The following is a 24182-nucleotide window of genomic DNA, read 5'->3' as shown; positions in this document are numbered from 1 at the left end:
TTTGTAGTTTCTAAGGATTTTAGGAGTTCTATGCTAGGAAGATCAAATATATATTTCACAATATCATACTCTCTTATTCCTATTCTTCAATGTTTTTGAAAATATTTTATAAACTCCTATCTCTAGTTCTATCTCCCAATCCTGTACCATCCCTTCCAAAATCCTGTTATGCCCTTCAATTGTTTCATTTAATTGTCTGACCAAAGTTGCCAGTGACAAAGAGCATCATAGAAGCTGGGAATTTTATTTGAGAAAATAAAAAAAATGCAACTATGATAGCAGCAAATACTAACTGAAACTTCTTTTTTTTTTTGAGAGGGAGTCTTGCTCTGTTGCCAGGCTGGAGTGCAGTGTTGCTATCTCAGCTCAATGCAACCTCCGCCTCCCAGGTTCAAGCGATTCCCGTCTCAGTCTCCCAAGTAGCTGGGATTACAGGCACACGCTAACATGCCTGGCTAATTTTTTTTTTTTTTTAATCTTTAGTAGAGACAGGGTTTTACGATGTTGGCCAGGCTGGTCTCGATCTCCTGACCTCGTGATCCCCCACCTTGGCCTCCCAAAGTGCTGGGATTACAGGCATAAGCCACCATGCCCAGCCAGGGTCCTGAGATTTATTTTCCTTTCACATCTATCCGATTGAAAACTATACAACTTTTTAAAAGAATAATCACATGGCAATGAAGCAACATGTAAAAATACTTCTTGTGTTAAGGTTTCTTAAAGGAGGAACAAAACTGATGAAATTGCATTATGACTGCAACATTGGAAAACTATTCCTATGAATAAAAAGTAAAAGGAACACAATCCACAAAAATTGTAGTTGGGTTGTGTTTGAGTGTTGAAATTGTTAGAAATAAATTTTCGGGCTGAGTGCGGTGGCTCATGCCTGTAATCCCAGCACTTCAGGAGGCCGAGGCAGGCAGATCATGAGGTCAGGAGATTGAGACCATCCTGGCTAACACAGTGAAACCCCGTCTCTACTAAAAATACAAAAAATTAGCCAGGTGTGGTGGCAGGTGCCTGTAGTCCCAGCTATTAGGGAGGCTGAGGCAGGAGAATGGCATGAACCCAGGAGGCAGAGCTTGCAGTGAGCTGAGATTGCGCCACTACACTCCAGCCTGGGCAACAGAGCAAGACTCCATCTCAAAAAAAAAAAAAAAAAAAATTTGCTGCCGCAAAAGAAGTAGCACTCTAACATAGATTTTCTCAGCAAGGCAATTTTACTTCTATAGAAGGGTACATCTTGCAGATGGAGCAATGGTGAGAGCACACCTGAACAATGGAGGGGAAGGGGTTCTTATCCCTGATGTAGGTAGCCCCTACTGCTGTGTCATTCCCCTATTGGCTAGGGTTGGACCACACAGTCTAAGCTAATTCTGATGGGCTATATTAAAGATAGCAGCGGTAAGAGCCAGAGTGGTGGGGTGAGCAGTTTTGGCAGGAAAGACTGTTATGGAACAGGTGACTAAAGGTGACTTAGGTTAGAGCGGGTGACCAGGGGTGACTCACGATGGAGCAGGTGACCAGAGGAGCAGATGTGAACTACTGATCAGAACTGGCAGGGAAGTTGTTTACTGAAACTAGGGGCAAGGAGATGAAGAGAATGAGGAAGTTAAACTTTAAAATGGAGAACAAAGAACTGAACATACTGACATACTGATTCTTTGAAGAGAAACTTAGAACTCACTGTCTTGAACAAAATTATGATTGATATCTTCCCCTCGCTTTTTCAAACCAGACAGACAAGACTTGTTTAAAATAAGGCATCAGTAAACTTCCAGGTTTTGGCAGTCTTTTCAACATTTCACAGATGCGTGAAGAGAGTAGGCATCTTTACGAAACCACCTTTGCAAAGACTGTATCAGTGAGAAAAATTATTACAGTAAACTGAGCTAACCCCTTTCCCTTAATTATTCCTGGGCTATAGGGCTGAGCTAACTTTGGAACACACTTACACTATAGTCTAAATAACGGGCGAATGGGAGCCATCCGTCTGAGAGGAGAGGAGGATGGGTCCTGCTAAGGTGGTGCCATTATTCAACTGTCAGCCATTACTCCAAAAGTTTTAAGATATGCAACTTCCCCAATTACTACTGCAAATAACATCACCACTGTAGAACCTCAGATTGGCCTTTTGAGATATCTTTTCGGGTTTTTTCATGTCTGACACCCATGGCTCCACCTGGACCCGATGGTTCCACTTGGACTAACCAACCCAGCTCCCGTGGCACCACCCAGCAGCAATTCAGCCCACACAAGGAGAGCTCTGACCCCCTATGATTTCATCTCCAGCCCAACGAATCAGCAGCAAGCACCCGTTACCTGGCCACTCTTACCCCTTCCCCCAAACTGACTTTGAAAAACCTCTAATATAAGAGTTTTGGGTGAGATGATTTGAGTACGAACTCCATTTCCCATGTGGCGTGGCCAGACTCATGTCTGTTAACCTCTTTCTCTACTACAATGCCATGGGCTTTCTTTATGCAGTTGGCAGGAAGAACCCCTTGGGCAGTGGTTACATTTAGCCAAGGAGGCTAGATGGTAACATTTTTTATTTTTAGCCATCATCTCTTAAGCTTCTCCTTTTGGCAGAACCTTCTACAAAGCTTGGTAAGAGTCACTAAGTAAACTTTGATTTGCTTAAAAACCACATATATTCTTTGTCTCAGGTGAGCAGCAACTATTTGGGCTGGTGGTGCAGAGGTAAAAGAACTTACCAAGATAGTTGTGGGTAAAGAAAGGCAGATTTATTTATTTATTTATTTATTTTTTTTTTTTTTTTTTTGAGACGGAGTCTCGCTCTGTCGCCCAGGCTGGAGTGCAGTGGCCGGATCTCAGCTCACTGCAAGCTCCACCTCCCGGGTTCACGCCATTCTCCTGCCTCAGGCTCCCGAATAGCTGGGACTACAGGCACCCGCCACCTCGCCCGGCTAATTTTTTGTATTTTTTAGTAGAGACGGGGTTTCACCGTGTTAGCCAGGATGGTCTCGATCTCCTGACCTCGTGATCCGCCCATCTCAGCCTCCCAAAGTGCTGGGATTACAGGCTTGAGCCACCGTGCCCGGCGAAAGGCAGATTTATTAAAGACAGTATGAAAGTGTGTTATCAGGGAGCGACAGGCAGAATCAGCAGAAGAGGAGCTGACTGCAAGGAAACAAAGGCTTGCTGGAGATTTTATAGGATGGTTCCTGGGCTGATGGATAACGCCAAGGCAGCAGGGAGCTAACCTGCATTCTTCTGTCACTCAAGGTGTTTGATGATAAATGTTTGCGTGCGTTTGATAAGCAGGGAGTTTGTGAGTTATGTTCATGATTTGCTCCGGAGGGCTGTATGTCCTGAGCCATAAAGAAAAGCAAGCCTATAGCTTATCTGCTTCCTTTTTCTGTTTATATATCCTGGACCATGAAGAAAATGCAGATCTATAGCTTATTTGCTTTATCTCTTTGCTTTCCGCTGGTCCCACCAGCCTGACTCCTTTTCCCTAAGTAGGAATCCACATTCGTCCTAATGGGTAATCAGCAGACATATGTCTACCTAGCACACCTAAGTTTAACATAATTATCTAAATGCAAAATCTTGAGGAATAAAGACAAAAAAACCCTCTACCAGGCACAGTGGCTCATGCCTGTAATCCCAAGTGACATAGGAGTTAAAAAGAAATTATTTAGGCAGATAGTGAGGGTAAGGAAATCCTCGGTATGGTTTTCCTTTTAATGAAAAGCAACCCCTGAGTCATTTCTAACAAAGAGCAGCCTGAAAAATCAAGCCGCAGACATAGATAAGCAAGCTGGAAGCTTGCACGGATGAATGCCGGCAGCTGTGCCAATAGGAAAAAGGTACCTGGGGGCCAGGCATGTCCAACATGGCAGCTCCATCTTCCCTTTTGTCAACCAAAAGGGAAGTATACAGTAAGGAACAGACAGCATGGCCCTGGCCAGGTAGGGACCCTATTTGCATAATAAAAGATTAGGGTGGGACAGCCAGCTTTTGATTGGCACACCTGGTCCAACCAATCTTTGGGGCCTATGTAAATCAGACGCCACCTCCTGAAGCCAGTCTACAAAACCCCATGCCCCGTGGAAGTCCTACCTGGGAGCCCTTCTCTCTCTGCAGGAGCTAGAGCTGTTCTCTTTTCTCTTTTGCCTATTAAACCTCTGCTCTTAAACTCACTTCTTTCGAACCTCAGGTATTTACCCTAGACAACGATGCAGCATCATCAGCATTTTGGGAGGCTGAGGCAAGATGATCACTTGAGCTCAGGAATTCAAGACCAGCCTGGGCAATACAGTGAGACCCCCATCTCTTAAAAAAAAAAAAGAAAATAAAAATTTAGCTGGTGTAGTGGCACGCACCTGTGTTCTCAGCTACTTGGGAGGCTGAGGTAGGAGGATTGCTTAAGCCCAGGAGGTTGAGGCTGCAGTAAGCCGTATTTGTGCCACTGTGGCAAGCCAGATCTCACAAAAGCTGAACAGGCAGGCCTCCATAACAACTGTTCCAGCATTGACTAAATGGTTAGGTTAAATATTAAAGGCTGAGAGAGCCAGTGCCCTAACACAAAGGTTGCTGATTTGAAGCATGACAAGATAATGAAAGAATGGTCACACTCCTCATCCCAGGATCCATTTAGGATTAAACAAGTTTTAGTAAGGGTCCCCAGACCTCCATAACTTAGTAGGAGACAAGGTAAGGGTAATCACCTTTGGCACTTGGACCCAACTAGAGTAAGTAAAATTACTGAGGCTCTGGAGGAAGGTTCCCAAGACTCAGATCTTAGTTATAGATGAGAAGAAATTAATCACTTATATCTTTAGATGAATGCACACTTACATGTAGACATATAGCTTAGAAGGTGGATAAGCACTGGAAAACTGTGTAATTTTGAGTTGTCTGGCAATATTTTTCTGGCCCTCTCCCTGTACCCGGTTACAGAAATAAAACTCTCTTATTTTACATCAACATCTTGTTATTGGGCTGCGAGAAAAAGCAGCCTGGCCCTCGGTTCAGTCCAGGAACACCACTGCATACCAGCTTGGGTGACAGAGTGAGACCTTGTCTCTTAAAAAAAGTCCTCAGAGGCCAGGTGCGGTGGCTCACGCCTATAATCCCAGCACTTTGGGAGGCCAAGGCGGGCGGATCACGAGGTCAGGAGATCGAGACCATCCTGGCCAAGATGGTGAAACCCCGTCTCTACTAAAAATACAAAAAATTAGCCAGACGTGGTGGCGAACACCTGTAGTCCCAGCTACTTGGGAGGCTGAGGCAGGAGAATGGCGTGAACCCAGGAGGCAGAGCTTGCAGTGAGCCGAGATTGCGCCACTGCACTCTGGCCTGGGTGACAAAGCGAGACTCCGTCCCAAAAAAAAAAAAAAAAAGGTCCTCAGAGAGAGAAGACCACACGTATTCTATCCTCAGTTGTCACAAGGAAGATGCAATACATGTATTTTTCTCCTGGATTAGTACTGGAGAAAAGCCTTTTATCCTTTTTCTTTCTTGGCTATGGATGTCCAGTTGCTGCAGCACTGTTTGTTGAAAAGGTTATACTTCCTCCATGGAAATTTATTATTATTATAGTGCACAGATTTTAGGTCAGAAAAATTGGGGGAGGTGCCCAAGGTCATTCAGAGAGTAAGTAGCTAAGATTGGGTTAGAGCCCACTTTGTTGTGTGATTCCTTGCTTGGATTACTATGCACAACAGAATATGGCCCACCTCCCCACAGTTGATCACATTTGAGTGATAATGGGTGATCCTGAAATAGAAGGAATCTGGCAGAAGGATGGATATGGCTCGGTGGGGCAGGGTGATGGTTAACAGGAGAGGGAGCTGCTGGAACTCTGCATGTGCTTTGGCACAGGAATGTGTACTGGGAAGTGGCTGACTAAAGACCTATGGATTCCATGGAATAGAGAGGCCAGCTCAGAGCATTCTCATACTCTTAAAAGGAAGAAACTGGAAGCCACCTTCTAAGTGGACCCTGAATGATCCCTGCCTCCTGGTATGTATACTCTTGTGTACCCTCCACCTACTTAGACTCACAGCTGATTTTGTGACCAAGAGTATAATGGTGTATGACTTCAGAGGCTTGGTTCAGAGTCAGAACTGGCCATTTCATCATCTTCTAAATTTCTCTCTGGCAGATTAATAAATGTGAGAAAGTAAAAATGGTATAGAAGAAAGCCTGAGAGATGGCTGGCTTTGTACCTGTTTGGTCCTTTTCCTTCCTTTCCTCCATAAGCAAATACTGATGCATGTACATATAGACACACTCACACAGTGGGATGTTAAAGGGAAACTAGAGCCACTCGCCCCTTCCCAAGATCAGAGAACCTAGGAAAGATTATGACTTTTTGCATCTACCCTCTGCTCTTGAACTCACAACACTGTCCTGAACCACAAATAAGGTCGAGTAGGATAAATCTACAACGGTCTCCTCGATTCTCTGCTCACAAGCGTGAAATTCAACCATCTTTGCGGAAGTTGTCTCTTAACCAACCTCTGAGCTTTGCTTCTATTATTACATCATTTTATTTGACCCACAGGACAAAACTGCAAGCCCAGCATTACATTCTTCCTTTTATGGACAAAATGAAGAAACTAATAAATGGCTGAAATGGCATTTGAATCCACACCGTCTAACTCTAAAAGTGTGCTTTCTACCACAACACTGTGTCTGCAAGGAAAATACAGCCTCTACCCTCTCCTGAAAATGTGTAAAGAGGCAATATGGTGTGTTTTGGAAAAAGCATCTTTGCAGAAGGAAAGCAGTAGCTTCAGTCACATCATCATCCTTATCCAGCAGCAGTAGCATTATTTTACACATATTAGCTCAGTTACTCCTCCCAAACAACTCGATGTGTTAGATGCTATAATCATCCTCACTTTCAAATGTGGAGACCGAGGCACAACTCTAAGACTAGAGTTCGGCCGGGTGCGGTGGCTCAAGCCTGTAATCCCAGCACTTTGGGAGGCCGAGACGGGCGGATCACCAGGTCAGGAGATCAAGACCATCCTGGCTAACACGGTGAAACCCCGTCTCTACTACAAAATACACACACAAAAAACTAGCCGGGCAAGGTGGCGGGCGCCTGTAGTCCCAGCTACTCGGGAGGCTGAGGCAGGAGAATGGCGTAAACCCAGGAGGCGGAGCTTGCAGTGAGCTGAGATCCGGCCACTGCACTCCAGCCCGGGCGACACAGCGAGACTCCGCCTCAAAACAAAAAACAAAAAACAAAAGACTAGAGTTCAGGCATTCTGGCTCCAGTCTTAGAGATGGTTAAGGGCTCACACTCTTACCCACTTATTACACCACAGAGCTCACCAGGTCTGAGGGAAACAGGATCAAATCAAAAGACAGTAACTCAGGACTCCGGGCCTGACTCAAGGACGAACTGTTCCATCTCGGACAGGGAGGGCTTCCTCATTCTGAGACCCAGAATAACAGGTCCTGACCGGCATCTGGCACTCGGACTCCCCATCATATTGGACCACACTGGCTCGGGATGTGTAAAGTCCTGGGCTTCTCACACGTGATGGCACCAAAGCCGCCTAAAACCAAGAGAGAATTAACACCTACCTGTGGCGGTCTGGTATTTGGCCAAGAGATGCCGCCCCATAAAACTCCTTTACATCTTTATAACGTTTTTATTTTGCGTTCTCCTTCATAACCCACATTTAATTCACCATATATGTAATGTTTAAAATTAGTTACCAGATAAACTTACGCTTCCAAACTTTTAAGGCTCCTTCCAAACCTGGTAAAACTGCTGTTCCACGGAAATGGGAACTTAACGGATGAGGGAATCTTCCACAGCGGCACACAATTGTGTATCCACCGCTAAACGGTACCAGTCACACAGTCAGCGACCCACGCGGAGTCGAAGTGACCACCACACACCGTCACAACAATCACGCACACACAGTGACAGCCCCTTGCCCACTCGGTCACTCGCGCACAATCTCTCGCTAGAGAATCACACGCAGATAGTACAGCACCAAGAACCCCCAGGAAGGGACCCAGGGACTCGAACACACAACTCTCTCCCGCGCGCAGGGGAAGCACGCCTGCGCCCGGCTCACCTCGAAACATCGCGAGATCCGGCTTCAAGGCCGGGCTGCGGCCTTCACGCCTAGAGACTATGTTTCCCAGAAGTCACTGCGGCGCCGGCCCTATCATGGCGCAGCATCGGTGTGCTTTGTGCGTCTGCGCCATCTTCCGGCTGCGCACGGCGAATCCGCCGGTACCGTGGTGGAAGCGCGCCCTGGGCTGCTGGGGGCGCGGCCGCGGTGGCACTTGAACCCGAGGAGGCGGCAGGTGAGGGGCTCCGGAGCTTTCCAGGTGCTCTGGGGTCCAACAGGAGCTGGTGCCGCGGCCAGGCGGGTCTCAGGCCTGAGAAGAACCGAGACTTCTCGCCCAATCGTCGCTCTGTGGCTTTACCGGCGTGAGACTACATTTCCCGCCGGCCCTCGCGGCGCGCGCCGGCTGGCGCCCCCTTTCTGCGTCCAGCCTCATAGGCCAGGTGCATGGACCCCTTAGGTGGGTGCGCAGGGGTCTCCGACCCCCTGAAATTGCAGATGTTTTGCATTCACTGTTATGCGTGCTTTTTTTTTTTTTTTAAATCTGAGAGGAAATCTTGTTTCATGAGGTTCTCAGAGAGTTGCAAGACCCCAGAAGACTTAGAACCGCTAGTTTAGAAAAACTTATACTTGGGAACATTTTATATGACCTTGTTCAAATTCTGTGTCCAGCAATGGAGAAACACTTGAGTGAATCACAGGCCATCCTGTGTAAATAGGATATGGTGCAGTTAATACAAATAATGCTTATAAAAGTGGTCATAATAAAGAAAAGCTGCCTATTACATCATATTAAGCAACATTCATAATTATTTCACTTACAAGTTACTTAGAACCAAATGTTTGTAATGCAATAGGCACTTTATATACTTACTGCTTTACAAAATACTTCTTGTTTAACATTGAGCTCAAGAACTGGTTAAATGACAACACTGCAAATACTTGGGTGTTTTTCCTTCCAGTTTTTTTGTTTTGTTTTGTTTTTAGCCTGTGTGTTAGTGAGTTTGACTTCTTTTTGCTGAATGTTCTCAGAGGATCCAGTAGTTAACATCTTTGCTTGTCAGTTTTTGATAGTCATTTTAGATAGTCACTTGGCATCGCATTATATGGCTGTGCCAAAAATGATTCAACCACTTGCCTACTTGTGGACTTGCTTACTTATGTACTAATTTTCAGTTCTATTATTTAGCAAATATTATTGGGCCTGCAGCTTTGTGCACTGCTGTGTCTCTATGGAAGGACACATTTATGGGCTGATAATGGAGCACTGGGCGTACTGCGTGTGATTTGTCTCTGACTGTTCCTTGCAAGTCTGTCCCATTTGTTGATGTAAGGCATGCTCCATGAAGTGGCAGTTTGGGCTGTAAAGGGTTTTGTAAATTCGGCAGTTGGGAAAAGAGCCAGGTAGACTTTCGAAGGTGTTACATTTGCTGCAGGAAAGAGTTAAATGGCCTAGTCCTGGAAAGGCTTTATTCTAGGCTGGGGCTATGCAAATTATGCAGACCTTCTATGCTTCCTGGCTTGAGGGAAGCCTTCCTTGCCCTTGAGGTAACATGTGGGTCTCAGTCAGTAGAACAGCCCACAGCATCCCCGTCTCAGTCTTGCATCTGCAACAAAACAGAACCACTGGATGTTTAGGGGAAATGGGAGGGAACGGACCACTGGTTTCCCTTTGCCTTGCAGCAGCTAAAGCTGGTTTCCTGGGGTTGGGTGAGGATCCCTTTGTCCCCTCCCCCCCCCCATTTTCTTGGTGGGCAGAGGGGCAAGCAGGTGGGAACTTGTAACTTTGGCATTCTAGGAGCTGTGAGGCAAGCCTAGCCTCTCATATTTGCTCTTTCCTCCCCCAGCTCTGCCATCGCAGGACTCTGCCCTTCCCCAAGAGAGGAACCAGGAGGAGGACCTATCAGCCCTTGAAATTCTAAAAGTCATGTCCCTTGTGAGTTTTAACATCCCACAAATATTTGCTTTCCTTATCTTGAAACTTTCCACCTGGGTTCCATCCAGGAATTTGGTTCTCAGACTTTCCCATTTTAGGGAATAAAAGTACTAGGCAGGAGTCCCCTCTCCCATTGTCCTCTCCTCTCTGACAAATGCCCACAGATTTATTCTCTATAGCATTCTGCATCTCCTGATGGTTTTCGTCTGCTAGGAGGAGAAACTCATTTCCCTGTATGAAAGAGAGCATCCTTTGTAAGAACTGAAGTGTGAAGAGATGGAAATGAATGGTTAGGAGCAATCGCATATAGAAAAGCAGGGGAGGTGGTGTTGGTTGGTTTCAATTTCAGCACGTGGTACAGTGTCCTGCTTTGGGGGTGATTAATGATTGGATATGTAATTGAGGTTTGGCTGGGAATCCATCAAGATTCAATGCCAGAATTAAAGTCTAGTTTGACGTTGAACAGAGCATTTGAATCTGGGACATCCTCCATTAGTTTCTTTAGCTTAAGAGCAAGAAAAGTACAGAGCTGAGGATGGTGAGTGATACAGAAAGTGAGATGATCAGTCAGCTAGGTGAGTGAGTGGTCAGGGCTTGGAAAAACCTTAGAGATCTGATCCAACCTCGGGATCCAAAATAAGAGGATGTTTGGGTCATTCATTTCACTTGATAGAAAACTGTACACTCAATAAAAGTGATCTCCATGGTTTTTCCCATGAAGAAAAATGCTTGTGTTATGTTCCAACATAATGATGAACTTTCATCTCCAAGAAATTCTTGACTTATATGAAAATCCTGTATCTAAGATAGACAACATGTTTCCATAATTTAAAAAATAAAATAAAATATTTGGGGAAAATCCATCAGAAATATTTTTTATTGTTATTGTTATTCCAAAAGATAGAAATGATAGGTCTCACTTTGAGAATTTATTGTATGCCAAGTACAGAGTGGGCAGTGTGCTTTATTACACTGTTTCTTACAATAAGGAAAACTCCGTTTAGCTTGATTTTAATTTTCATCCCAGACCTGTACACAGAGCTTTGATTTGCAGTTAAAAGGAGTGTTTGAGAACATCTGAACATTCTGTTTTACTCATACCCATTTCTTCTGTCACTTTTCACATTCAGTCCCACCTTTCTTGTTCAACAAAACAACCCCCCTCCTGCAAAGACCTGCCCCACCTCCTTTCATCCCACTGTGAACCATTGGAATACATATATATCATACATGCCTGCCATTCCAGGGGTCAGAATTGTTCAGAGATGTGGCCATAGTCTTCTCCCAAGAAGAATGGCAGTGTCTGGCACCTGCTCAGAGGGATTTGTACAGAGATGTGATGTTGGAGACCTACAACAACCTGGTCTCACTGGGTAAGGTGATCTCATCTGTTTAGTTTGGAGGTTATCCTTGGGCATGTTCCTTCCTGGTCAGTTTTTGGGTGCTTTGCAGTCTTATGACTGATCATTTTTGAGGGGTTAAAGGGCAGCGCTGTCAGCTGAAGCTGCATCTTCCCCTGCCCTCAGGCAGTTGTCCCATCTTCCTCTGGCACTTCCTGCAACTGCCTCTCCTGCTTGATGACCAGGTCCTGGATCTGAATTCTGGGGCCCTCACACCATAACCAGGTGGCATGTTTCTTCTCATCTCCAGGTCTTGCCATTTCCAAACCTGATGTGATCTCCTTCCTAGAGCAAGGCAAAGAGCCCTGGATGGTGGAGAGGGTGGTGTCTGGAGGCCTGTGCCCAGGTGAGTGAGGTATCAATGGGAAGGGAGTAGCCACTGCAGGTATCAGGTCAGCTGGAAGTAGCCCTTTGCCTTAGAAAATCTTCCCTGCAGATTGCTACATTCAAAGCTTATGTCTTAAGTGTTGTCATCCTCTCCTCCCAACCTCCATTCTCTGAAAGGCCCCAGTGTGTGTTGTCCCACTCCATGTGTTCATGTGTTCTCATCATTTAGCTGCCACTTAGAAGTGAAAACATGCAGTTTTTGGTTTTCTGCTCCTGTGTTAGTTTGCTTAGGATAATGGCTTCCAGCTCCATCCATGTCCCTGCATAGGACATGATCTTGTCCTTTGACCATTTTTCTAAAGGAATGTGTACCGGTTTGTTTGAATTTTGGAGAGTCAGTTAACAAGTACTTATAGCCTGTAATCCCAGCACTTTGGGAGGCCGAGACGGGCGGATCACGAGGTCAGGAGATCGAGACCATCCTGGCTAACACGGTGAAACCCCGTCTCTACTAAAAAAAATACAAAAAGCTAGCCGGGCGAGGTGGCGGGCGCCTGTAGTCCCAGCTACTTCGGAGGCTGAGGCAGGAGAATGGCGTAAACCCAGGCGCAGAGCTTGCAGTGAGCTGAGATCCGGCCACTGCACTCCAGCCCGGGCGACAGAGCGAGACTCCGTCTCAAAAAAAAAAAAAAAAGCCAACAAGTACTTATAAGCTTTTATTATGCACCATGGAATATGCCACAGTATACATTGATGAGGCAGGCAGACATTATCCTTGCTTTCAAGGAACTTACACTGCAGTGGGAAAATAGACATGAAATCATACAGACACATGGACATGAGCTAATATATGAAAGAAAAAGAACAGGTTGAGTCAGGGTGCATGGTAGGGTCAATGGCCTCTTCAAGGATGAGGCGTTTCAGTTGAGACATGGAAGGTGTGATGTAGCTGGGGAATACCAGTTGCAGCCAGTGAGTGTGAAGGACCTGAGCAGGGAGCCCTTGGTACCTCTGAGATAATGGACGGCCTCTGTGGCTGAGTTCAGTGAACAAAGGAAGGAACACAAAGAAATACCCTAGGGGCCAGGCATGGTGGCTCATGCTTATAATCCCAGCACTTTGGGAGGCTGAGGCGGGCAAATCACTTGACTAGCCTGGCCAACGTGGTGAAACCTCGTCCCTACAAAAATCACAAAAATTAGCCAGGTGTGGTAGCACATGCCTGTAATCCCAGCTACTTGGGAGGCTGAAGCATTGTTTGAACACGGGGAGTGGAGATTGCAGTGAGCCGAGATCGAATCACTGCACTCCAGCTGAGGCAACAGAGAGAGACTCTGTCTCCAAAAGAAAAAAAAAAAAAAGATAAGCTAGGAAAGGCAACCACATTAAGAAGTTTGGGGTCTGCACTGTGGGCAGAGGGAAAGCAGTGTAGAAATAGAGCCAAGCCATGATTTTGTGGTCCACCTTGAGAGGATATTAACTACTGCACGTCTCACATATTATTCACCTGCTAGTTTCAGAAGTCATTGATAGTTTTCCCTTGGATCAGATATGATTAATAGTTACAAAAGAGTGATTTTTAAGAAAACTTTATTCTTCTTTATTTATTAGATCACATGCTCCTGTAAGGAAGAGCTTTCTCCCTTTCACGATTTGTTTCTTCATTTATATCATATGGATTAATAGTAGGTGGCATATTTTTTCTCATCTCCAGGTCAGAATAAAATAAATCTTATTTTATCCTGTAACAGATGGTTACCCATTATCATTATTTATCACAACATTCATGTTTTTCCAAATTTGGCCAGTGACACCCTTTCAGACTGGCTCTTGGGCTCTTTGGACATAATCCCCCGCACCTTTTTTTTATAAGCACGTGTTTAACTTTTTTAGTTTCAACAGTTAGTAAAAGCTGGTCAACATCAGTACAGAACAAGTCCACAGAGTTGACAGCCATGTACGTAAATGCAATACCAAACCTCACGCGAACCAAAAAGTATCAGCTCTGACAGTGTTGACTATTTAGCTGTGACTAGTAGGTCATAAATCTTCGCCTGAGCAAGGTCCACATTAAAATGTTTTTTACAACTAAGACTAAAACAAGAATTTTATGTTTCTAAAAGGAGAAGCATAAAAGTCAGTGTGTCGAAGAACATAAGGATGTGATAGAAAAGAGATTTGAGCCGGGCGCGGTGGCTCACGCCTGTAATCCCAGCACTTTGAGAGGCTGAGGTGGGCGGATCACCAGGCCAGGAAATCGAGACCATCCTGGCTAACACAGTGAAACCCCGTCTCTACTAAACATAAAAAAAATAGCCGGGCGTGCTGGGGGGCGCCTGTAGTCCCAGCTACGTGGGAGCCTGAGGCAGGAGAATGGCGTGAACAAGGGAGACGCAGCTTGCAGTGAGCCAAGATTGCACCACTGCACTCCAGCCTGGGCGACAGAGCGAGACTCTATCTCGGAAAAAAAAAAAGGAGATTTGAGTGGGCACAAAGTTAGTGCCGCCTGTTAATACTTTTACACATAAGGATGTGATAGAAAAGAGATTTCAGTGGGCACAAAGTTACTACATCACGTTAATACTTTGACATATTAAAATCACTCTGCAGCCAGGCGCAGTGACTCACGCCTGTAGTCCCAGCTACTCAGAAGGCTGAGAGAGGAGGATGACCTGAGCCTAGGAGTTTGAGGTTGTAGTATTACTGTGATTGTGCCTCTGCACTCCAGCCTGGGCAACAGAATGAGACCCCATCTCTCAAAAAAGAAAAAGAAAAATGTTTTGGAGGCAAACTTTATATAGAACGTTTGTATATAGGTTTTTTAAAAAGTCATCAGTGTCATCATTAAACTAAAATGCAGATTGTGCTTTTGTCTCCAAACTGATTGTAATATTTTTGAGTCAAAACATCTCAGAAACATCCAGTTACTGTTGATGACAATGAATGTGACATGCTGACAGAATTTAAGAGGATACCATTTTTCACTGGTGAGAGCCGAAAAAGCTTGGTAATTTTCAGTAATGTTGGGGTCACTATAGTGAATAGATCTGCAAAATGACATATCTTAAACCCAGACAAATGTTATGAATACTGGTTCTGTTTAATAAACGACCGATGTTGTATAAAAATACTTAACGTAGAATTCTCTCCTGCTCTTTCACCCTCAATAAATGCTATAAAGTGCATTCACAAAGAGCCGTATTAAGATAAAGCTGCTGCACGAAAGATCCCACTCATATGTACTGAAATGAGTAGGATCACACTGGAGTTTAATTGTGCACATTTTATATACCAGTATAGCAGCATCCTTAGCCAGAAGTCTCAACAGAATTATCATGAATGTGTTTAAGGGTTATGTACATATATCCATTTAAAGTATTAAAAGGTACATTTGAACTGAATGGCAACATTTAAAAATGATATCCTTGTTAGCACATCAACTTGAGTCTTTCTATGATGTACGATTCAGCAAATTAGGACAGAATCAAAGTCTCATCAAAAAGTCCTTTGAGCTGGGCGCGGTGGCTCAAGCCTGTAATCCCAGCACTTTGGGAGGCCGAGGCGGGTGGATCACGAGGGCAGGAGATCGAGACTATCCTGGCTAACATGGTGAAACCCCGTCTCTACTAAAAATACAAAAAACTAGCCGGGCGTGGTGGCGGGCGCCTGTAGTCTCAGCTACTTGGGAGGCTGAGGCGGGAGAATGGCGTGAACCCGGAGGCGGAGCTTGCAGTGAGCCGAGATCACGCCACTGCACTCCAGCCTGGGAGACACAGCGAGACTCCGTCTCAAAAAAAAAAAAAAAAAAAAGACCTTTGAGGCTGGGCATGGTGGCTCACGCCTGTAATCCCAGCACTTTGGGAGACCACGGCAGGCGGATTGCTTGAGCCCAGGAGTTTGAGACCATCCTAGGCAATATGGCGAAACCTCATCTTTACAAAAAAATACAAAAATTAGCTGAGCACGGTGGTGCCCACCTGTAGTCTCCGCTACTTGGGGGCCTGAGGCAGGAGGATCGCTTGAGCCCCAGGAGGTCGAGGCTGCAGTGAGCCGAGATCATGCCACTGCACTCCAGCTTGGGTGACAAAGTGAGAACCTGTCAAAAAAAAAAAAAAAAGAAAAATGTACCTTGTTCATTTACAAAAGTATAAATCAAAAATTACCTGCTGAATTAGACAGCAGATAGCCCCTTTTCTATAACTGTATACTGTTGTTGATATTAATATAATGTGGTTCAAATGCTTACTGTGGAAACAAGCAGAGAAAAATTCAGAAGTGGTAAATGTTCCTCCTTTGAGCAAACAATATCTAGGTATGATAAACAGGCGGGTTCATAATAAATCACTGAAAGGACAGTTGAATTCTAGCTGTCTTCATGTACCACAAAGTTAGGGAAGATATGAGGATGTGTTCATAACACTGGAGTGACCAAAAATCAACATTTTACTGCTGTCCCAAACCATTAGTAGTTTGTCCCTAATTATTAGCATTTGAGTTTGGTATATTTATTTAAATGTCCAAATTATGCTAAACATCAAGCACCTGTTAGAAGTGGAAAATAAAATATTTTAATGCTAAGACTATACATAAGATTTTTAGATGTTGTTTCATTGGTTGCACGAAACAGTGACTTCTGCCCAAATAACTTTAAAATACTGTGCCAGATTTTGTAAAGAAATGTGAAAACATAGAAAACATCATTGTTGCTATTTTGCAACCTTACAAGTTAAATAGAAGCAGGAAGTTCGAAATTTATGACGGATAGTACTCTCTTTGGATAGTTATACAATAGTATTTAATCAGGAATGGCTTTATTTACAGGAGTAGAAATGTGTTCATGGAATAAATAACACTATACCCTGCTGTAAATCAACAGAGCTGAACTGTGCAAGGTGGATGTGGTAGAGAAAATGGCATTTTGGAGAAAAGAGTGCTTTAAAAAGACACTTCCTTGGAAGCAGCCAAGATTTTTTTCACATTGCCAGAAAGACCAAGTAATACGTGTTCACTTTAATTCCTACAACCAAAAGCCCAGTTAGGCAGTTAGCTTGTCTCAAATGTGTGTTGTTCTGTACACCAGGTTGGCTTTAATATTCCATGGTCCACTGCAGTTTCTTGGTTTTCCTTTTTCTGTAAGATGGCTGCCACATATCCCAACCATTGAGTAGATTCATGCCCTCATAGGTAGATAGGTGGCTGTGTTTGGAAACTGTCTCACTAGTTGAGTTGTTAGACCACAGTAGAGACCCGTAACCTGACTCTTGAACAGCCAAACACAACGTCTGAAAAAAATACCTTTGTGTACTCTTTACATAGTCTTGTTCTTACAATGGCATGTGTATACACTATAGTTGTGGCACAAGTCTTTGAGGTGACAGCAGCCAGCATTATTCCCACAAAACCCAATGTTTCTTTCACAGTCTTTATCGTCTTCCATTGTAGAAGCAATCTTATATTCCAGTAATTTTAGCTTAATATTTTCACAAATAACAAAATGAATAATAGTATCTGGTCTGCCACCATATGAAACCTGTATGTGCCTATAAAGTCCTCCAAGGCTGTCTGTTCCATACACGCCATGAATACATTCAAAAGCATCCATTCCTTTTCTCTCATGGCTCCTTGTGTCAAGCTCTATCTGAATCTCTTTAAGTCAACTGCTATAAGGGGGTTGGTTGCTATAAGTACAGTAAAACCTGCCACTGTAGCTGAAATCATGGACCAGATAGAATCACAGTCCCTTATACCATTCAACTTTTTCATGCAGTTTGAATAATTAGCAAAGTATGTTGCTCTAGAAGGACCCACCCTCAATCAACTGGCCTAATCCTCTAAACAAGGAACAAAGCCTTTCTTTTTCCAAGGTCACCTTTAAGAAATAGGTTCAGAGGCTGGGCACGGTGGCTCAAGCCTGTAATCCCAGCACTTTGGGAGGCCGAGGCAGGCAGATCACAAGGTCAGGAGATCGAGACCACAGTGAAACCCCGTCTCTACTAAAAATACAAAAAATTAGTCGGGCGCGGTGGCGGGTGCCTGTAGTCCCAGCTACTCAGGAGGCTGAGGCAGGAGAATGGTGTGAACCCGGGAGGCGGAGCTTGCAGTGAGCCGAGATCGCGCCACTGCACTCCAGCCTGGGCGACAGCGTGAGACTCTGTCTCAAAAAAAAAAAAAAAAAAAAAAAAGGACATAGGTTCAGGTAAATGAATGACATTTAAGAAATTTAAGAAATGTCATTCAGTTGACAGTGGGCTTCAGCCCTGGCGTTCAGCTATACTTCAGATAAAAAAAACACCATGGTGTTCAGCTAAACTTCAGATATAAGAAGCTTCACAGAGGAAGACAGCAGCCATGTCATTCTAACTTCTAGCAGACACATGAGAATAGCTGCCACTGTACCAGCATGTTCGTCTGGCTCATTCTCCTGCATGTCTTCCAGGCGCTGAGGCAGGTTGCAGATCCAACCACACACTTCCTCCGTCACTTTTATTTTTATTTTTTTAAACTGCGGTAAAATACCATGCTCACCATTTTCAAGTATACAGTTCAGTAGTATTAAGTACATTTACACTGTTGTGCAACCATCATCACTGTCCATCTCCAGAACTCTTTTCATCTTGAAATCCCCATCCTCTTTTAAAAATTCACTCTTTTGGCGGCATAATTTACAGTCAATAAAATGCATTTTTAAAATGTAGTATTAATGAGTGTTGACAAATTTATACATCCACATAACCATCACCTCAATCAAGATAGCGAACATTTCCATCAACCCAGAAAGTTCCCTTGTGCTCCTTCCTGCAAAGTCCCTCAAACCAATGATTTGCTTTGGTTTCTGTCACACTATATTTGTCTTTTCTAGAGTCTCACGGAAACATTTATTGTCTTATAAAATATGGTTCAACAGTGATTCTGACCCACACCTTTATTTTTTTTTAAAAAAAGAGTCTCCCTCTGTCATCTGGGTTGGAGTGCATTGGCATGATCACCGCTCACTGCAACCTCAAGCTCCTGGGTTTAAGCAGTCTTCTTTTCTCAGCGGAGACTACAGGCATGTGCCACTGCAGCTGGCTAATTTTTAAAAATTATTTTGTAGACATGGGGTCTTACTATGTTGCCCAAGCTGGTCTCAAACTTCTGGCCTCAAGTGATTCTCCCTTCTTGGCTTCCCAAAGCACTGGGATTACAGGCATAAGCCACCATGCCCAGCTCCACACTAACATTTTAGAATTTTATAACCTCTCTTATTACCTCCCTCATCTCATTTATGTTATTTTCCTTTCACTGTTCTACTTGTCCATTTTCTAATTGCTTAGCTACATTCAAGAGTTAATAGGCATTGAGTCTAAACCTTCCAATTCTTACTTTAGTTCCTTTATTTGGAAAAACAAACAAACATACTTGCTTTTTTCATTCTTTTTCAGTATTGGAGTCCAGATATGATACCAAGGAATTATCTCCAAAGCAGCATGTTTATGAAGTCGAATCACCCCAATGGGAGATAATGGAAAGCCTTACAAGTTATGGTCTTGAGTGTTCAAGTTTCCAAGATGATTGGGAATGCAGAAGCCAGTTTGACAGACAACAGGGAAATCCAGACAGACATTTCCATCAGATGATCATCAGACATGAAGAAATGCCCACTTTCGACCAGCATTCATCCCTTAGTTTTTATCAGAAAATTCATACTAGAGAAAAAGCTTTTGGGTATAATAAATGTAGAAAAGACTTCTGGCAAAAGGAACTTCTTATTAATCATCAAGGAATTCATCCTAATGAGAAGCCCTATAAATGTAAGGAATGTGGGAAGGCCTTTAAATATGGCTCACGACTAATTCAACATGAGAATATTCATTCTGGTAAGAAACCCTATGAATGTAAGGAATGTGGAAAGGCCTTCAATTCTGGTTCAAATTTTATACAACATCAGAGAGTTCATACTGGTGAGAAACCGTACGAATGTAAAGACTGTGAGAAGGCCTTTAGTCGAAGCTCACAGCTGATTGAACATCAGCGAACCCACACAGGTGAGAAACCCTATCAGTGTAAGGAATGTGGCAAGGCCTTCAATCGGATCTCACATCTTAAAGTACATTATAGAATCCATACTGGTGAAAAACCCTATGCATGCAAGGAATGTGGGAAAACCTTTAGTCATCGTTCTCAGTTGATTCAACATCAGACTATTCATACTGGCAAGAAACTCTATGAATGTAAGGAATGTGGGAAGGCTTTTAATCAAGGCTCAACTCTTATACGACATCAGAGAATTCATACCGGTGAGAAACCCTATGAATGTAAAATATGTGGAAAGGCCTTTAGAGTGAGCTCACAACTCAAGCAACATCAGAGAATTCACACTGGAGAGAAACCCTACCAATGTAAGGTATGTGGTAGGGCCTTCCAACGGGTCTCACATCTTACCGTACATTACAGAATTCATACAGGTGAAAAGCCATATGAATGTAAGGAATGTGGGAAGGCTTTTAGTCATTGCTCACAATTGATTCATCATCAGGTTATTCACACCGAGAAAAAGCCCTATGAATATAAGGAATGTGAGAGGACCTTGAGTCATGATTCAACTACCGTTCAACCTCAGAGAATGCATAATAGAGAAACACATGTGAATATAATAAATGTAGAAAAGCCTTCCATCAGCACTTACCCCTTACTAATCATCAGAGAATTTATGTTGGCAAGCAACCATATGAGTGGAAGTAATGGGGAAAGCCCATTAGCTTAGGCTAATCATGACTTAACTCCTTCCTCTTCGAGAAAGACTTGAAGAATGTAATGCCAGTGACAATGCCTTCATTCAGAGGTCATCCTTTATCCTAAGTCTGAAAATTCGTATCAAAGAAAATTTTATGGATGTAAATTGTTCAGACCATGATTGTCAAAGAAGCAGGGAAAGGTTGGAAGAAATTTTATTTCTAACACATTCCAGAATCACATTTTCTAACCACAGTGTAGTGATTTTATCAAGAACAAAAAGTTTTAGTTTTCTTACAAGTTAAAAAAACAGCCAAATTATCATTTGCTTAACAAAGAAATCATGCAATTACCATAAATGGTAATGAAAATAATGAGAGTTTAACATGCCAAGAGATGTGAAATGTGGCCAAAGAGATGTGAGGGGAAGGGGAAATCCGAAGCTACACTGGAGGAGTTTTTACAGCCTTTGAATGCATGCATATACATGAAAATCTGAAAGATAAACTCATATGCACTAAACATACTATTCAAGACTACGAAATACCCAGGCAGTGAAAGAAGAAAGTAACAGAAAATGATAAAGCTACCATCTTACAGTAATCTTGGTTTTTGTTTCTTTCTGATCCAGAAATAATCTAAATTTAGGAGAATATATCTTAATTTCTACGTTGGTATGTTGTTTTATGTGACTGGCACAACCATTGATTGCCATCCCAGCAGCCATACCCAATTCCCCTTGTTATTGGCAGCATCTGTGTCTTGCCTTAGACTCTGAGGATATCAGATGGCAATTTTCCAGTCTCCTGTGCAGCACAGGATGGCCAGTATCTCCCAGTGTTGCTCAGTGGGATCTGCCAGGGCTTCTGGGAAAGGTTTTCCTCATTCAGAAGAGACAGGTTTATCATGAAGACTTCCTCCTCTCTCGCTTCCTGCTTTTAAACATTTTTCTATGTGAACATGATGCCTGGAGCTGCTACAGCTATCGTGCAACCAAGAAGAGAAGAAAGTGGACCTCAGAGAAGCCGACCCAGAGCCTAAGACTCAGCTACTAGGCCAATTCTGGAACTGCCTTTTTGATGCCTTGTTATGTAAGAAAAATAAACCTTGATTGCTCACTTTTAGTTGAGTATTTTGTAAATTCGTAGCCAAAAGCATCCTAAGTGATATAATATCAAATTTAATTTTATTATGGTTGGTAAATGTGGCCTGAAGTTATCTACTTTTTTGAATTTTCCTTTTTTTTTGGATATAGAGTCTCACTCTGTCACCAGACTGCAGTATAGTGGCACAACCTCTCCCTCCTGGGTTCAAGTGATTCTCCTGCCCCAATCTCCCCAGTAGCTGGGACTACAGGTGCGTGCTACCACACCCAGCTAATTTTTGTATTTTTAGTAGAGATGAGGTTTCACCATGTTGGCCAGGATGGTCTGGATCTCCTGACCTTGTGATCCACCCACCTCGGCCTCCCAGCACTCCCTGTAAGTGCTGGGATTACAGGCATGAGCCAGTGTGCCGCCCAATTTGACCTTTATTTATTCATTTTTTTGTGGTTAAGTACAAGATTAATTTCTATATATGTTCCATGAACACTGAAAAAATATATATTCTGCATTTTTGGATACAAGTTTCTAAATAAGTCCTTTAAGCCACTAGATTGCAATGGTAAAAATCTCCATGTTTTTATATAATTTGGTATGCTGGATCAGAATTTCCTAAAACATTTTTGCCAACACCTTGAGTTTCCAGACATTTATGCTTTTTAATTTAAATTGTTTGACTTACAGGGACACACTAGTAACCCTCTATTTAGGAATTACACCTTTATCTTTACATAATATCCCATTTTGCCTAGTGCAGGGTCTAAAAACCAAATCCAGCCTGCTGCCTGCTTTATAAAGTCTGAATGTGACACATTGCATTTATGGTCTACAACTGCTTTGGCTTCACTACAGCAGAGCTGAGTAGTTGCAACAGAGACTGTATGGCCACAGCACCTATATTTATCTTATTTTTATTTTGAGATGGCATCTCAAACTGGAGTACAGTGGCACAGCCATGGCTCACTGAAGCCTCAACCTCCCATTCAAGCAGTCTTCCTACCTCAGCTTCCTGAACAGCTGGGACCACAGGCGTGTGCCACCACACCAGGCTTATATTTTTAAAATTGTTTCGTAGATACAGGGTTTTCTTATGTTGCCCAGGATGGTCTCAATTTCCTGGGCTCAAGTAATTCTCCCACTTTGGCCTCACAAAGTCCTGGGATTACAGGTGTGAGCCACTGCACCTTGCCTTCTCTGGTTTTTTAATTAAGTTTGGGCCAGGCACTATGGCTCCCGCCTGTAATTCCAACACTGGGAGGCTGAGGCAGGAGGATCACTTGATACCATTGAGTTCTAGACAAGCCTGGGCAACAAAGGGAGACCCCGTCTCTAAAAGAAACAGAAAAGTTAGCCAGGTGTGGTGGCATGTGCCTGTATCCCAACTACTTGGGAGGCTGAGGTGAGAGGATCATCATTTGAGCCCAGGAGTTCAAGGTTGCAGTGAGCTGTGATCATGCCATGCACTCCCGCCTGGTCTACAGAGCAACACATTGTCTCAGTTTACTCTTATTGGCAGCGGATGACTTGCCATTGGCAAACTCGTGCTATGAGCCAGAACCATAGATTTCTGAAGATCAATCTCCGCAGATACTATTATAAACCTTCTACCCATATGGTAGTTATGGCTCTCCTTGCTTTTAATGCCAAGAGCTATCACTTGGCTGCTGCCATTATTCTGAGATCCTATCATTACCATTGCAACTAGAGAGCCCAGTTCCCTAACAGCACCTCTTGCAGCCAGCTCTCGCCTAGGGACAGCCACTATCGGCCATCTCCATGATACTTGTTCTCCCTTCTTGTTTATCCACTTATTTTGATCTGGTCCTCATTTGTCATGGCAGTTCTGCTATCTCCATTTTTTAAATGAGAACCAATGCTTTTTACAAGCTTCAAAAACTGTTCCAGCATCCATTAGAAGCATCTTTTTCCCTTGCCAGTGTGTTAATCCTGTCATACAGTGACCTCATAGCAGAAAACTCTCCCCTATTCAACTTTGCATTCTACCCCCTGATGCAGCCGTCTCAGCATCTCCTCCCACGTATACTCTTCTGGTTCTTGCTTGTACGTTAGCCAGGTCCTACAGCTCCTTTGGTGTCTGAATCCAGTTCTTACCACAGCAGTCCCAGAACTTCCCCAGTTTGGGGTTGCTGAAATTTGACCCATTATTGATTTGGGGGAAAGATATGTGGAAAGAAAGCATTGTTTTAAAGGGAGCATAGACGGTATAGGGAAATCTGGGGATTTGAGCAAGGTACTCGAATGCACGTGCTAAGAAGTCTACATCCTGACTCAGAGTTGCCACTTCTTCCCCATTAAGTTTTTCCTCCTAAGATTGAAAGTAAAACAAAGGTCCCTACATTTATCACTTTCATTCAACACTGTCCTGGAGGTCACACAGCAATTGCAATAAGAGGAGAAAAAAAAAAGGACAGCATGAAGACCAGAAATGAATACACTTTCTATTTGCAGATGACACCATTGCTTATGAAAAAAATCAATAAATCTCTATGACAACTCCAAGAATAAGTGAAATGTTCCAGACAACATGCAAGATAAATGTACAAAACTCAATGTATTTTCATGTACAAGTAGCAAACAACTGGAAAAGGACAAACCAATTTACATATTGTGA

At 43.5% G+C, this 24182-nt stretch overlaps 1 protein-coding gene across 3 annotated transcripts; it reads left to right on the top strand.

Annotated features, from left to right (window-relative positions):
* Nucleotides 1-7326: 7326 nt before the first annotated feature.
* Nucleotides 7327-21568, top strand: ZNF582 (zinc finger protein 582). 3 transcript variants are annotated; one of them, XM_025368814.1, is made up of 5 exons: nt 7327-8310; nt 9920-10008; nt 11255-11381; nt 11659-11754; nt 19157-21568. In XM_025368814.1, the coding sequence occupies exons 2-5, from the start codon at nt 10000-10002 to the stop codon at nt 20476-20478; spliced, it is 1554 nt and encodes a 517-aa protein (XP_025224599.1). In that variant the 5' UTR covers nt 7327-8310; nt 9920-9999; the 3' UTR covers nt 20479-21568. The 3 variants fall into 3 exon arrangements, with proteins under 3 accessions (XP_025224599.1, XP_025224598.1, XP_025224600.1); XM_025368813.1 differs by having other exon boundaries at nt 7327-8532; XM_025368815.1 differs by having other exon boundaries at nt 8281-8515; nt 19157-21562.
* Nucleotides 21569-24182: the final 2614 nt, after the last annotated feature.

Source organism: Theropithecus gelada, chromosome 19 (genome assembly GCF_003255815.1).
Source record: "Theropithecus gelada isolate Dixy chromosome 19, Tgel_1.0, whole genome shotgun sequence".
Taxonomy (NCBI): domain Eukaryota; kingdom Metazoa; phylum Chordata; class Mammalia; order Primates; family Cercopithecidae; genus Theropithecus; species Theropithecus gelada.
Note: the sequence above shows the minus strand (reverse complement) of the source record. Positions and strands in the feature narration are given on the sequence as shown.

Excerpts from the sequence above, each read along its gene's own strand:
- ZNF582 (XM_025368813.1), top strand. Across the intron at positions 10,009-11,254 it reads TTCTAAAAGTCATGTCCCTT|GGGTCAGAATTGTTCAGAGA; the intron begins GTGAGTTTTAAC and ends CTGCCATTCCAG. Across the intron at positions 11,755-19,156 it reads GTCTGGAGGCCTGTGCCCAG|TATTGGAGTCCAGATATGAT; the intron begins GTGAGTGAGGTA and ends ATTCTTTTTCAG.